Here is a 14,189-nt window from a genome sequence, read left to right as displayed (position 1 = left end):
CCCGCACAATAACGGGGCACCTCACAGAACCTCCTCAAACGTGCCCCATTGAAATGTAGGGGGGGAGCACGCACCGAGAAACCCCACTGACTCCCTCCACATCCCCCAGCGAAAACCATCAGGGCCACAATGGGCCCCGCTCCTACAAAGGGGCCGGTTCAAAGTCAACGTCTCCCTTCCCCTCCGCCTGTATATGAAAGGCAGCAGGAATGCGTTTGAGGCCTCGTCGGGCTGGGGGGCTTCCTGGGGGGATGGAGAGAAAGAGCAGGTTGGCAGGAGGAGGGGATCCAGCCCGGGAACAATAAATCAAAGGAAAAGGGAGTTACTGCCCGGCCAAGGAGCTTCTGAAACCCTGGGCCACAGCGGGAGCCCGGGAGGAGCAGGGCTGATGGCTGCCATCAGAGTCCCGCAGAGAGACTTCCTCTGCCTGCTGGCAGGGACAGGCAGGGTGCAGGCAGTGAAACAGGCAGTGGGGAAAGCAGTGGGGAGGCAGTGGGGAGGCAGTGGGGCCTGCCTGCACAGCACCTGGGTGCCAGCACCCTCACAGCAGGGGATGGGGACCCGGCTCTCCCTTCCCCACTGCCGGACCCAGTGCCTGGTGGGGATAGTGCCTCATGGGGCAGTGCTTCCCCTCGGCTGGTTTCACAGACGTAGGGCTTATTCATTATCCACGAACCCACTGAAGGGGCTTTTGCACCCTCAGATCACTTTCCTGGAGCTGCCCTCCCTCCCCAGAGCAGCCTGGCAGAGCAAGACTGGCAGACAGGCACATGTCCAGCCAGGAGTCAGAAATGGGCTTTATTACCAGCTCATCCTCTTGATCATTCTCCTTTACTTACAGGGGTATCATTACAAGGGGAATGATGTTCCACTCCTCCCAACATGTGACAACACCCTGTGCTGCACCAGAGGCTGCTGTTATCTGGGTGCCAGCCCCTGGGTGCTAATCTTTAGGTACTTGTCCTTAAGTGCTGGGCCCTGGGTACATGAGCTGGGGTGCCAACCCTTGAGGAGGAGTCTCTGGGTATGAGTCCCCAGTCACCAGTCCCTGGGTTTTTGTTTCTGAGTGTAAATCCTTGGGTGCCAGCTTCTGGGTGCCAGCCCCCTGGGCATGAATCTCTGGATGCCAGTCCCTGTGTGCTCCCCCCTGGGTGCCAGCCCTCTCAGGACCCAAAGCAAGTCCTTCATAACCATTGTGTTTCCCCAGGCTGGCTGGCATCATAATCCCCATCCCACCGCAGCAGGGGAGGCTGCTCCATCCTATCTCTCCGGCATATCTACAGTGCCAGACGGCCACAGGCTACCGGTAATCCGTGTTAATAAACAGGGAATGGTGCTGGCAACAGGATCAGCCCTCATCCTGCTCCTGCAGAGGTCAAAGGTGCCCAGGCAGCCCTTGCCTGCCTGTACCGAGGAGCAGGGCATGGCTGAGCTCTGCAGAGCATTGGGAAAAGCTCCTGGGAGGGAGCGAAGGGGGACATGGAGCAGGCACTATTGTGAAGGACAGTGTGAGGAGAAAGACCTTAAACCAGGGAAAATACCAAGCGCCCTCCGCTGGAGCAGACGGGACCGAGAGCCCATCGCAGCCCCGGGCTCTGCCTGCGAACCGAACGCCTCAGGGATGGGTACGGTCCCCCCGAGGGACGAGGAAGAGGAGGAGGACAGTTGGAGCGTGAAGGAGTCGGCGACCTCCAGCTCCATCCACGAAGCACTCTGCAGGGCATTCCCGGGAGCCACGGGACAGAGGGGACGGCCGAGTCCTGTATAGGCCTGAGTCTGCACGGCGGGACCCGGGGTTTGTCCTGCGGCCCCAAGTCAGGCTGTATCCCCTCCTGCATCCCGACCTCGGATCAGCCCCACACACCAAAATTACCCCGGTTCCCTGCCTAGCTCCAATGCTACCCCAAGACTTGGAGACGTGGGCCCCACCGAGAACCCCCGATCTGTGCGGGGGGTTCTGCTCTTCGCCGCACGCGGGACAGGGGATGTCGAGCCCCCGCAGCGAGTCCCTGGTCCGACGGGACAGGTCCCGGCCCCCTTCCTCTGCGGCCCGAGGGCAGGGTGCTGGCGGGCCGCAGCCCACCTACCGTCGGACATTCCCCCCCCGGGCACCCCCGCCCCCCCCGGAGGGATCAAGTTCACGCCCGACCCACCGATGCGGGGCCAATGGGGCAGAGGCCCATTTCCATACGGTCCGGCCCGGCCCGGCGCGCCCCCACCACCCTCAGAGACCCTGGCGGAGCCGCAGGAGGGAGGTAGCGGCCGGCGGGCGGCCGGGCCGAGCCCCGCAGCCCCCACATGGAGCCCTAGGGCCGCGGGCAGTATGTTCAGCCCGGACGGGGGGCTGCCGCCCGCCCCCTTCGGCCTCCTGCCCGACGCCGGGCCGCCCTTCCCTCGCAGCGGCTTCGACGGGGCGCCCGCCCAGCCTCTCTTCTTCCCCTTCACCGCCGAGCCCGAGGCCAACCGCGACCCACCGCCGGCCCGAGCCTGGCTGCCCCCCCCCTCGGGGCCGCCCCCCAAGGTTGAGCCTCGTCCGAGCCGGCCATGCCGCCAGCCAGAGCCCGAGCCCCGCGCTGCGGCCTGCTGCGGACCGGCCTGGCCCGCACCGCCCTGGGTCGGGCCCGCCGGCCCCGCCGCCTCTCCCGGCCCGCCATTCCCCGGCCCTGCTGCCGCTGCCTTCCCCGGTGCCCAGCTCTGCCCCACTGCCCTGCAGCCGGGCTCGGGAGGCCTCTCCGGGCTGGGCAGCAGTGGCAGCTCCAGCGGGGCCGCCAGCGAGGGCGGACACTCCAGCGACAGCGGCGACGAGGTGAGACCCGACGGGTAGGGAACGGGATGCCCTGACCTTTTCTCCGCTAACCCCAACCGGTCCGGCAAAACGGATCCCCCGGCAGCACCGCGCTGCCCGCTGTGCCCCGCTGCCGGGAACCGAGCCTGGGCTGGCAGTCGGTCCGCTCCGTCGGGGCTGGGAGTTGCATGTTTAACCATGGGCATGCTCGGCCAGGCTCGGGGGGAAGGAAGGGAGGGAGCGACCGGGGACCCCGCCGGTACCTTCTAGCCTGGTCCTATTGAGCACCAGGTAATCTCTAGCCCGTCCCCACATGTCCCAGACCGGGGCTCGTCGCAACGGGGTCAGCGGCTCTGCCGGGGGAAGCGCGTCGGGGATGTTATTGGCCTATAAAAGGTGTTTTTTTGGAGTCGGGGGAAGTTTTCACGGGGCATGATTCACTTATGCTGATCGTCCCTTGCACACGATGCCGTGGTGACCGCCTCTTCTGCGCGATGCCGAAGCGCGGACCATCGGGCTCTGCCCCGTTGGTTCCCGGTTCCCGTCGGTTCCTGGTTCCCGTCGGTTCCTGGTTCCCGTCGGTTCCCGCCGCCGCTCCTCCGGGAGCTCCGCGGGCACCTACGGCCGCCCGGGGCTCAGGGAATCAGCCCGGTGGGTGGTAGCTCTTGATACCGGCATGACCGGCAGATTTATTTTGGGTTTGTTTGTGATAATTTTAAATCTCGCCACAATATACACTTATCCCTCCCAGGCAGTCACGCCTCGGGGGGAGCAATGGCAGATGCTGCCGAGGCTGGTTGACGAGTCCCTGGGAATTGCTGCGGGTGCGTTGGTTGGGTTTGTGAGGAGCTACTGATTGGGATGTGCCGCGGGATCCGGGATCTCCCCCGCACGCCGGGATCGGCGTGGGGAGCGTGGGGGGATCGGTAGTGGGGTGCGCGTCCCCCTAGGGTGTAGATGGAGGGAAAAGATTTTCTCGGCGGCCGGCAGGGATGCTCCGGGCTTCTTGACCGGTGTGTGAAGGGATTAAAAGCCGGGACTCGGTGGCAGAAGGACGTCTGTTAAATACGAGATTTTGCTGAAAATAAGGAAATCTCTAAGAATGATTAAATACCATCGAGGCAGGTAGGAAGGGCAGCATCTAGGGAAGCGGCTTTTCAGAAGGGAAGAGCCTGATTAAGGCAAAGAGGCTTTGGGACGCCACGGGAGACATTTGGCCCTTCCATCGATCCCGTCGTCTGAGCCATTTGACCTGCACCAGGCGAGGGGCTGCCCCATGCCCGAGAGCCCTGGGGGGGTGGGTGCCCCCTCCCTGGGACATTGGAATCCATGGGGAGGTGTCGTGGGGTGCGTGGGAGTGGGGACAGAGCCCATCACCGCTGACCCTGGGGACAGAGGGACACTCCCTGAGCGTGTTCGGGCAGCGGGGGCTCTGGGTGCTCCCGGGACCTGCTTTTTGTCCCCGGGTCCCTTGTGCCACCCGGTGTGGTGTGAGCAGGGCTGCGTGCATGTCCGGGGTGTCCTGCGTGGGGTGGGCATGGAGTGGAGGCATTTTGGGGTCCCTGAGCAGAGTACCTTGCTCCGGAGTTGCTACGCGTGCTTTGTGCTACGAGTCCCATTGCCCAGGGATGGCAGTGGATGATGGGTGTCCCCCTCCTCCCCATCCCTATCCCACGCTGGCTTCAAAACACAACAGACCCCGCTTGAGGCAGCTGAGTTGTCCCCTATGAGGTGTCTCCCTGTTCCTGCCAGGATGCGCCAACGTCGGAAGAGCTGGAGCAGTTTGCCAAGGACCTGAAGCACAAGCGCATCATGCTGGGCTTCACCCAGGCTGATGTGGGGCTGGCCCTGGGCACCCTCTACGGTAAGGGCCCAGGAAGGGCCTGATCCTCCACACCGGGGGGGAAGGGAGGAAACCAAGGAACTGGTTTAAACAGCTACAGCTGCCTACTGAAGAGTGTTTCAGAGCTTTAGATCACTGTTGCAGCAGCCGGGAGAATGCCTTTCCTACTCCCTCATCCCAGGGACAGGGGCTGCTGGAGGTGGGGGGCAGTCTTGGGTGGGGTGTAGATCCTTGGCACAGTGGCAGGAGCGTAGAGTGACCCTCTGCCTGCCCACCCACCCAGGGAAGATGTTCAGCCAGACCACCATCTGCCGTTTTGAAGCCCTCCAGCTCAGCTTCAAGAACATGTGCAAGCTGAAACCACTGCTGCAGCGTTGGCTGAATGAGGCAGAGAACACGGACAACATGCAAGAGGTACGGGGCTGGGTGGGGGTATTACTCACAAAGGAGTCACTGAGCTGCAGCTTATTCCTTCAACACGTGGTCTTGGGTAGAGTAGGGGTCAGCAGGGGTCTTGTGCCATAGCAGCATCTCACTGCCATGGCTTCAATCTGGTTGTGGGAGGGAACCCCCTGATTTTGGCAGTCTTGGGTGGGGGGGATCCCAAAGCCCTCCACAGACACCTTGTGACAACTGTGGCAGCTTGTCTCAGCATCCAGGTCCTGCTGGAGCTTGCTGCTCCCTGGATAGCCTGGAGGGATGCAGGAGTACACATTGCCCTGTATCAGCTACAGGTAGTGCTGGGGTACTGTGAGTGGCCCTGGTTGCAGTGGGGTGACACAAATGGATAGTCACAAGGACAAAGCCTGTCCCCAGACTTCTGCAGCCAGCTGCATGTGTGTCCAGAGCCTGGTGGGGACATTGCCAGCCCTGTGACCAAGCCTCTCATTTCCAGATGTGCAATGCAGAGCAAGTGTTGGCCCAAGCTCGGAAGAGGAAACGCCGGACCAGCATCGAGACCAACGTGAAGGGGACGCTGGAAAGCTTCTTCCGCAAGTGTGTGAAGCCCAGTCCACAGGAGATCTCCCAGATTGCTGAGGACCTCAACCTAGACAAAGATGTAGGTTGGGAGGGTTTGTGGGATGGGTGCCCAAGCAGCTGTTGTTTCTAAGTGCCCACATCAGACCAGCTCAAAACTGGAAGCTGTGAGAGAGTGGCCAAGGCTGGAAGCCCCCATCAGCCTGTCTAAGCCCAGACCCAGGAGGAGCTGTGCCAGGGAGAGTCAGGGTTCTGTGGACATGGCACCTGCAGAAGGGTCTCCTATCATTGTCTCCTGACAAGGGTCTTCTGACTCATCCCCCTCACCTTTCCCTGTCTTCCCTCCATCGCAGGTGGTTCGGGTCTGGTTCTGCAACCGGCGTCAGAAAGGCAAACGGCTGCTGCTGCCCTTTGGCAACGAGGCAGAGGGTGTGATGTATGACATGAACCAGTCCCTGGTGCCTACCACCCTGCCCATCCCAGTGACGTCCCAGGGCTACAGCCTTGCACCCTCCCCCCCTGTCTATATGCCACCCTTCCACAAAGCTGAGATGTTCCCTCAAACGCTGCAGCCTGGGCTCTCCATGAACAACAGCAGCCACTGATCCAGGGGCCTGCAGGGTCCAGTGCGGTGTCACCCCACACCATGGCTGGGCTGGTTCTCTGGGGGCAGCTACCCCCCTACTTTGCCCCAAGAAAGAACCCTAAGGCCCTCGTTGGGCTGCCTTGGGGCTTCTGGGGCACGAGGGGCTGGGGAAAGGCTGGGAGCCTGGCTCTGGGGTGGTGCCCGCTTGCTCTCTGCCCTTGCTCCCAGCCCTTCCCAGTTACGTGAGCTTACTGGTCCAAGCAGTGTTCCCCTTCCACCTCTTCTGGGGGGGCAGCTGCTCCTGCCTCACTGCATCCCACCAAAGCCAGATGTACCCAGGGTGCTGAGCAGAACCCCTTGCACCCAGCCCAGCCAAGCTGCTCTCCTGCAAGACCCAGAAAAAAGTTGTTTCCTAGATTTTTTAGGGTAAGTGGGTGGGTGGGAGGGAGGGAAGGAGGTGGTTTGGTTTTGTTTTTGTTTTGTTTTTTTTTTTTAAGGTTTTTGGATGTAGTTTTAAAAAAGAAAAAAAATCTTTGTAGTGATGACTAGTTCCCCAGGTGCCCTCCATCCTGTCACTTAAAATGGGTCTGGGGCACTGTGCCCAGGGCTGGGGTTCCCATGGCTCTGCCCACCACCTGCCTGGGCAGCCAGGATGATCTGGGAGGGGGAGCCCAGGGGATCCCAGGCCCAGCCACCCCTTTCCTGGTGGCCCAGGAGACCTTTAACTATCCATGTGCATGCTGGCTGGCAGGACTTGGCTCTTTTCAGAGAAAGGGGCAACCTCCTTCATTCTTGTGCCCAGCATCACCCTGGCACCCCCAGGTCCTCTCTGCTCCAGCTGTTTTCCCTCTGCCCCAGCCCATCTGCCCAGGGAACATTTTCCCTGGTAGGTCCTCAGCCCTGGGGGCCAACACCGCCCTGTCCATGCTGCTAGCCCCCCCTGTGCCTATGAGCCTGCTGTAGTTAAATTTTTTTTTCTTAATCACATTCTCCTTGGCAATAAAAAAAATATCTCAGTTCTTTGGGGCATTGAGAGCAAGTTAACCCTTTCCTTGCATCCCTGAATGGTGGGAGGAACTGAGTGCTGTGGGTTTGGCTGCATGTGGGGGCAGAGTGGGGCTGGCCCTGGTGCACACATATGGTGCTGGTCTGTCCCCAACATCTTGCTCTTGGCTGCAGCCAGACAGCCCCAGGAGTGGTGGCACCTTGGCCCTGAAGGGACACAAGCTTGTCAGGGCTGTGTGTTCCAAAGCAGAGTTGTTCGGGGGGGGGGGTCACCTTCGTCACAGTTTGAGCTGTTTTTTTGTTTTTCGTCGTTCCTTTTGTGAAGGCTGAGACCTCACAGGCTGCTCCAGTGGATGCTGCAGTCAGGGATGACCGGGATAGGGATTTTGCTGGAGCTGCCAAACTCCCAGCCCTGGGATGGGCAGGGGAGGGGGGATCCTCCTGTATTGCTGTGTCCTTGCTTGCTACCGGTGCCTGGGAGCCCAGGACACCCCTGCCTGCCAGCAGCATCACCTGCAAGCCCTCCCGCTGCTGCTGCCCTGTGCTGCTTGGCATTTTAGGGGTGCAGGATGCTGGCTGTTCAGCGGGGGTGGTAGCAGAACGCCTGGGAAAGCTGTCACCTCCCCGAGGTTTGCTTCTCTTCCTATTTCCACTGATTTTCCGCTCCAGCTCAAGGCCAGCCAGGCAGGAGCACCGGACTCCACCCTTCCCCCTCCCCGGTTCTGGGAGCTCCTCCTGCGCTGGTGTCAGTTGACCCAGATGGCAAAACCAGACGGAAATCGGAAGCCACAGAAATCGGAAGCCGCAGAAATCCAGAGAGGGGGTGAGGGCTGGGCTGGGAGAGCAGCTGCGGGGCTGGGGTTACAGAGCAGTGCCAAACCCCCGGGGGACACATCACCCCCCTCTGTTCTGTGCCCTCTGCTTCGGCTGTCACCACAGGGCTGAGCCCCCCCACGTCCTGGACATGGGGAGGGTCTCAGTGGGCGGGTGGCAGGGTAGCAAGAGTGGTGTTGGGTGACTTGGAGGCTGCAGTGAGGGAATCCTGTGGCAAAATGAATCATTGTGATCAGGGGGGGATGGCACCAAACTGAGGGGCACAAAACCATGGATGGTGCAGTGTCCCATACCCATGTACTGTCACCCAACCCCAGCAGCTGCCACTGATCCCACATAGGTGCTTCCCATCAGGAGGTGTTAGGCATCCCCTGAGCCCCTGGAGCAGGGTGTCCGTGAAGCAGGGTGCCCATGAAGCAGGGTGCTCTCCATTGCAGGGTGCCCACAGCACGGTTTAGGGCCCAGCACCATGGGGTGCTCACTGTGTGGGTGCCTGGTGTATGCAGGGTGTGCAGGGGCCTGGTGGTGCCCAGGGCACATGGAAGAGGCTGAGGAGCCACAGGGTGTGCCCATGGGACCAGGCATGGAGGCTCCAGGTGCCCCCACCTCTTCTCACTGTTGCAGCAGGGCAGGGTGCTAGAAGAGAGAGCAGGGAGACACCTGGAAACCACCACATCCCTCTCTGTCACTGGGCATTGCTCCCAGGAGCATCTGGAGGAATCTGCTTTTTGACAGGGCACTGGAACAGGCTGCCTAGAGAGAGTTGGTGTAGTCTCCCATCTCTGGAGACATTAAAACCCAATCCTGGACCCCATCCTGTGCAGACTGATGTAGGTGAACCTGCTCTGTCTGGCAGGGCGGTTGGATGAGATGATCTCCAGAGGTCCTTTTCAACACCTAACATTCTGTGTGTCTGTGTATGGTGTCCCACCCAACCTCTAACATGGTGATGCCCATGGGGCTGGGTGGGGCAATGGGTGCTGCTGTGCTGGGAAGGGGTTGACCAGGGGCTGTGCTCCCAGTCCCTGATACAGTGTTCTGCCCCCCTCATTGAGCTGCTCCGGGCTTAGCTCCTCCAGCCCAGACAGAAACATCACCAGGGGCTCCTGGCACTGGTGCTTCACCACTCAGAAGGTGCTGAGGAGACATGGATAAATCACAGGGGGATGCTGGGGAGCCCTGATCCCCCTGCTAGCCCATAAACCACAGACTGAGCCTCTGCAGCACTGTGTCATTTATTTCCAAATCACCCTCTCGTCCTGCCAGCACCCTGGTGAGGTAGCTCATTGTCAGGTCTGGGGGAATTAGTCCAATTTTGCAAGAAATTAAATCACGTGAAGTTGCTCAAGGTCCCAGTGTAGCAACAGCCAGGATGGGTGGAGATGTTGGAGCTTCCACATCCCAGTTTGCAGTAGGTTCCCCACACCTTCCTGACCCCAGTATCCTCTTTATGGTCCCAGGACACCAGCCCCACTCTAGGTGTAGAACCAGCTCTCCAGGCTGGGATAGAGATGGCCACGGGGCAGGCTGGGGTAGGCAGTGCAGATGGTGCAGATCCTCTCCCTCCAGTCAGCGTAGAGCTTCACACTGTACCTCTTCTGCCAGGCAAAGAACTGCTGGTACTGACTGGAGTTCATGGTCTTCAGGAAAGTGGCCAACTCTTCCAGGGAACCAAAGTCATCAACGTGAATGAAGGAGTCTGCAGGGACAAACTGCTCGTAGTTGGCCCGGGGAGGTCCCAGCACCACTGGCACAGTGCCAGCCATGAGTGAGTTCCTCCAGAGCTTCTCAGTGATGTAGTCCTGGTGGATGGAGTTTTCAAAGGCCAGGTAGAACTTGGACTTGGATGTAGTTGGCAAGAGACAGTCCTTGCAAAGTGGCTTTTTGTTTGCTTTCCCATATATGTTCACATGGAGGTACCTGGAGAGGTTTTTGTAGACTTCAGCTCTTTTCTGAGTCCTGTGGTAGTTGCTGATAACCCAGGACACCAAGTTAGTCTTTGTGGGGATGTTCATGGTGGCTGACTGGTTTGGCACAAGCTTGCCATAGGGGATGAAGATGTCTGAATCCCTCCTGTAGGTCATCACCCAGTTGAAGGTCTGGTTCCATCCCGCTAGAGCTTTAGTGTTGGAGGGGGACTCCAGGGACACCCACACCCAGTTCTGCCCTGGTGGCCTCTCCTTGGGCATCCTGTCCTTGCCAGCCTGGAGCTGGGTGTGGGGGAACACCACCACATCTGCCTGGCCCAGGAGCTGCTTCTCAGTGGTGATCCAGCAGCCTGCAATGCTGTACAGCTCATGGCAAACGTCCCTGCTGATATTAGGGACATCTTTTGAGGGCCATTCCCATACCAGGACCACCAGTGGCTTGGGGGCTTTGCTAGAGACCTCAGAGGGTCGGAGGAAGCAACTCAGGTTCCAGAGTATGGTTACCAATAGCCCAGAAGTGACCACGACCTTCACACTGGGCCAGCTCCGTAGTGCCCGTGGCAGGGGTGGTGCTCGGGGCATGCTGCCAGGCTGGCTGTCACCTTCTGGGGTGGCAGACCCCACACCTGGGAGAGAGGAAAGGCCACCATGGGCTTGCTGGGGAGGATGTGTCAGGATTAACAAGGGGGGGTACAGAGGGTCCTGTGAGCTGTGAGCTGGGGTGTCACAGGGGCTGACTGGGAAGTGCAAAAACCCACTCAGAACCAGACTGGAGTTTCTGGCTTAGGACCCCAGCACCTTCCTGTGGTGATGGCAGGGAGCTCCTGGCCTTGGGATGTTCTCTCTGGTCTCGGGGTTCTGTCCCCAGCTCGGGATGCTCTCCCCAGCCACCAAAGGCATGGGATGCTCAGCAGGCTGGGAACTCACCGCCTCGGTGTCCCAAACACTCATATCTTCTTTTTGGGGTGTCACAGATGGTTGGTTCCCCACAGGCAGGGCAGGGGCCATTTGGGGCTGCCTTTGTTGGGGCACTGCCCACAGGAGCATGGGAACCCCAGCCCTGAGATGCTTTCCTGCCATTTGCCATCTCCAGCCCCTCAGTGGTGCTGGTCCTGGGGTCAGGGCTCAGCACCCACGGGCTGCCCACGGTGTTCAGCACTGAAGGTGGTTTCCCATTTCCCAGGTAATCTTTGTTAAAACCCTGGCTTCCCAAGCCCCACTGCCACCCAGGGCTCTGCTGGTTCCTCCAAAAATTTGGGAGTCTCCTGGAAAGCAGGGCTTTACTTTCCCACTCCAGCTCCTGCAGTTTAGCTGTGAAAAATCCCCTCCCTGCCTTGCCCCCCTCCATCTGTCCTGCTGAAATACAGGAGCTAAGTTTAGGCTTCAGAAAAACCTGACACTGGGAGCAGGGAGGGCTGGGAAAGCTGTGCCAGCCCCTTGCACCACAGACAGCAGCTTCGGGTCCCTGGCAGTGGGGATGCTGCCCCTGTTTTAAAGATGCTCTGGGGGGGACACACTCTGGAGCACCAGGAGCTGACCCCATTCTCATCCCCTCTCCCCATGTGCAGAGCCCAGACTCACCATGGAAGGGATGGTGCAGTGGTGTGCGAGGTGCCAGCGTGCGTGTGCCTGGGCAGCTGCTGCTTCTGGGCTGGGGCACTTGAGGGTTTCCTCTTTTCTGTGGTTTTGCCTCGTCCCACCCCACAGTGGGTCCTTCCTGCTGCATGCAACCACTGGCACAGCCTTCTCCCAGCACTTCCCCAGTGCCATGCACAAAAAATGGGACCCACAGCTGGGTGTGTGCCCTGTATCATCAGGGCGTGCCTAGGTGGGTGCTCCATGGCTGTGTGGGTGCCTCCTGGCTGATGCATGTCCCATACCTGAGGGGATGCTCTGTCAGGGGATGCCCCATGGCCAGGAGGGTATTCTGTGGCTGAGTGGGTGCCCCGTGGCTTCTGAGTGTGGGATCATCCTGAAACTATCAGCCAAAACAGCATCACCAGCTCCTGGGTGCCACCAAACCCCAGCACGTGCCCTGGCTGGGACGTTTTGTGCAGAAAGGGGAAGCAGGCACACGAATGCCCTGGCAGTGTCTGCACAGAGAGCTGCCTCCTGCAGACCAGTCCCTCTCCCTGTCTGGCCACACACCTGGTTCTTTCCTCTGCTGGCATTTTGCCCAGGAACCAAATTTCCCCCAAAGCCCTGGCAGAGGAAGAGAGAGATGAGGAAACTGAGTCAGCAGAGTGGCACACAGTGATGTCCCTGCAGCTGGCAGGGGCACACGCAGAGATGGGAGCCCCGAACCACTCCCTGGGGGACCCTGGGTTCAGCACTTGGCTCCTGACAGATGCCTGGATCCCAGAGCAAGGATGGCAGCAGTGCTGGCAGCAAGGCAAAGGGCCAGGCAGTGGCTGGGCACAGTTCTGTGCCACTCTGCTGGGGTGCAGCAGGGCTCTGTGGTTTCAAGTGCCACCCTGGGAGCCCTGGGAGGCCAACAGCAGCTCTGGGGCTGGGTGTTTTTTCCTCCCCAGCCATGTCCCGTTTCCTGTTATCTTTTCTCACCCCCATTCTGCACTTCTGTGTGGCTGAGAGCCCAGGTCCTGGGCACTGTGCAGCCTCACCTGATGCAGGCCAGAGCTGCCAGCACTGCCCACATTGCTGTGTCCCCCTGCACAGCCCTAGGGACAGGGGCTACGTGGTCCAGGGATGTTCCACTCCATGGAGCACAGCACTGGTTACAGCATCAGCCACAAGTTTTCCACAGGAGATGCAGGGTGGATGGTGGAGCAGGAGGAAGCTTTTCCCTGGCACTTGTAGACATCACCCCAGGGCACTCTGGCAGCAGGGACAATGCCCTGGGGAATAATTGCGGCCACTGGCACCATGACCCCTGTGTGCCAGGGAGGTGGTAGCCTTGTGCTGGAGGCTCAAAGCCACTCTGTGGGGCAGGGACAGCTCTGCCTCAGCATGGGGGCAGTGGAACCATAGGTCATTCCAGACAGGATCAGGACGTGGGGTTGGGTGCTGCAGTCTCCAGAGGATCCTACCCAGATGGTCACCATGGAAGGAAGGTCTGTGAGAGGTGCTCAGGGGTCCCTGGAGGAGATGGACCACTGCTACCCAGGGCTGTGCTGCCCCATGGCATGCTGCTGGCTCTGTGTCTGCTGGCCCTTTGTGGGGTTTTGTGGCCCACCTTACTATGACACCAGATGTCTCCGGTATTCCAAAGCCAGAGAAAAGCCAGCAAACCTTGGGTTACTAATGCCAGTGAGGTGCAGGTGGAAAATCCAGTCTGGCCACCCCTGTCCCACTCCGGTTGAGGCCAGGCAGCTCTGCTGCCCCTACCCCATCCCACACAACCTGTAGCCCCTCCAAAACAGCCTCAGTTCCCAGGGCATGGAGCCAGGACAACACCATGCCTCTCCTCCACTGTGTCCCCTTGGGCATCCCTTATCCTCCCTCACCTTGGCACAGTGTTTCACCCAGGAGTTTTGTGAATAATGGCACTTTGTGGCAGGACAAGGGGAGCTTTTGTTAGTGCCCGGGCAGCTGTCACAGAGCCTACCCAAAATGCAGTCACCCTTAGCAACACCACTCAGGGCTGTGGCAGCCAAAGGAGTAATTCACAGTCCCTGGAAGCAGAGTGGAGAGGGAGATGGTTTGAGATAGCAAGAGGAGAGGGGAGGAGGAGGAGAGAGGGGGCTATGGACAGGGGAGAAGGGAGGGACAGGTGGGTAAATGAAGAGAACCAGAGGAATGAAAAGAAGTGAGGGAGGGATGGGTGACTGGTTGAAAAGAAGGAAGGGAAGGGAAGGGAAGGGAAGGGAAGGGAAGGGAAGGGAAGGGAAGGGAAGGGAAGGGAAGGGAAGGGAAGGGAAGGGAAGGGAAGGGAAGGGAAGGGAAGGGAAGGGAAGGGAAGGGAAGGGAAGGGAAGGGAAGGGAAGGGAAGGGAAGGGAAGGGAAGGGAAGGGAAGTGCAAGGCAATGCAAGGCAGGGCAGGGCAGGGCAGGGCAGTCAAGGCAAGGCAATGCAATTCTCCGATGGGCTGGAGGTAGAGCTTTTTGCAGACAGGCTGTTCCCTGCCAAAAACACACGTGGACACCCCACCACTCCTCTGTGGCATCGGCTGTGCCTGAGGAGGGTTAGCAGCAGCCATGATGTGGGGACAGTGATGTCACCCTCACATTCCAACCTCCCCAGTCTGTGCTGGATGAGCAGTGATGGAAGGGA

At 59.9% G+C, this 14,189-nt stretch overlaps 2 protein-coding genes across 2 annotated transcripts; one reads left to right on the top strand and one right to left on the bottom strand.

The window, feature by feature from the left end:
* The first annotated feature begins 2,323 nt into the window (after positions 1–2,323).
* Positions 2,324–6,211, top strand: LOC103526486 (POU domain, class 5, transcription factor 3). The gene is made up of 5 exons (XM_030461338.1): positions 2,324–2,806; positions 4,538–4,649; positions 4,912–5,042; positions 5,524–5,688; positions 5,960–6,211. Exons 1-5 carry the CDS (start codon positions 2,324–2,326, stop codon positions 6,209–6,211), a joined length of 1,143 nt encoding a protein of 380 aa, XP_030317198.1.
* A 3,047-nt stretch (positions 6,212–9,258) lies between these two features.
* On the bottom strand, positions 9,259–11,606 carry FUT7 (fucosyltransferase 7). Its single transcript, XM_008491565.2, has 2 exons — positions 11,541–11,606; positions 9,259–10,585 (listed from the first exon to the last, which is right to left on the bottom strand). The coding sequence occupies exon 2, from the start codon at positions 10,539–10,541 to the stop codon at positions 9,507–9,509; it is 1,035 nt and encodes a 344-aa protein (XP_008489787.2). The 5' UTR covers positions 10,542–10,585; positions 11,541–11,606; the 3' UTR covers positions 9,259–9,506.
* Between the last annotated feature and the right edge of the window lie 2,583 nt (positions 11,607–14,189).

This window comes from Calypte anna, chromosome 17 (genome assembly GCF_003957555.1).
Source record: "Calypte anna isolate BGI_N300 chromosome 17, bCalAnn1_v1.p, whole genome shotgun sequence".
NCBI lineage: Eukaryota > Metazoa > Chordata > Aves > Apodiformes > Trochilidae > Calypte > Calypte anna.
The sequence above is the reverse complement of the archived record's forward strand: the minus strand, read 5'-3'. Positions and strand labels throughout refer to the sequence as shown.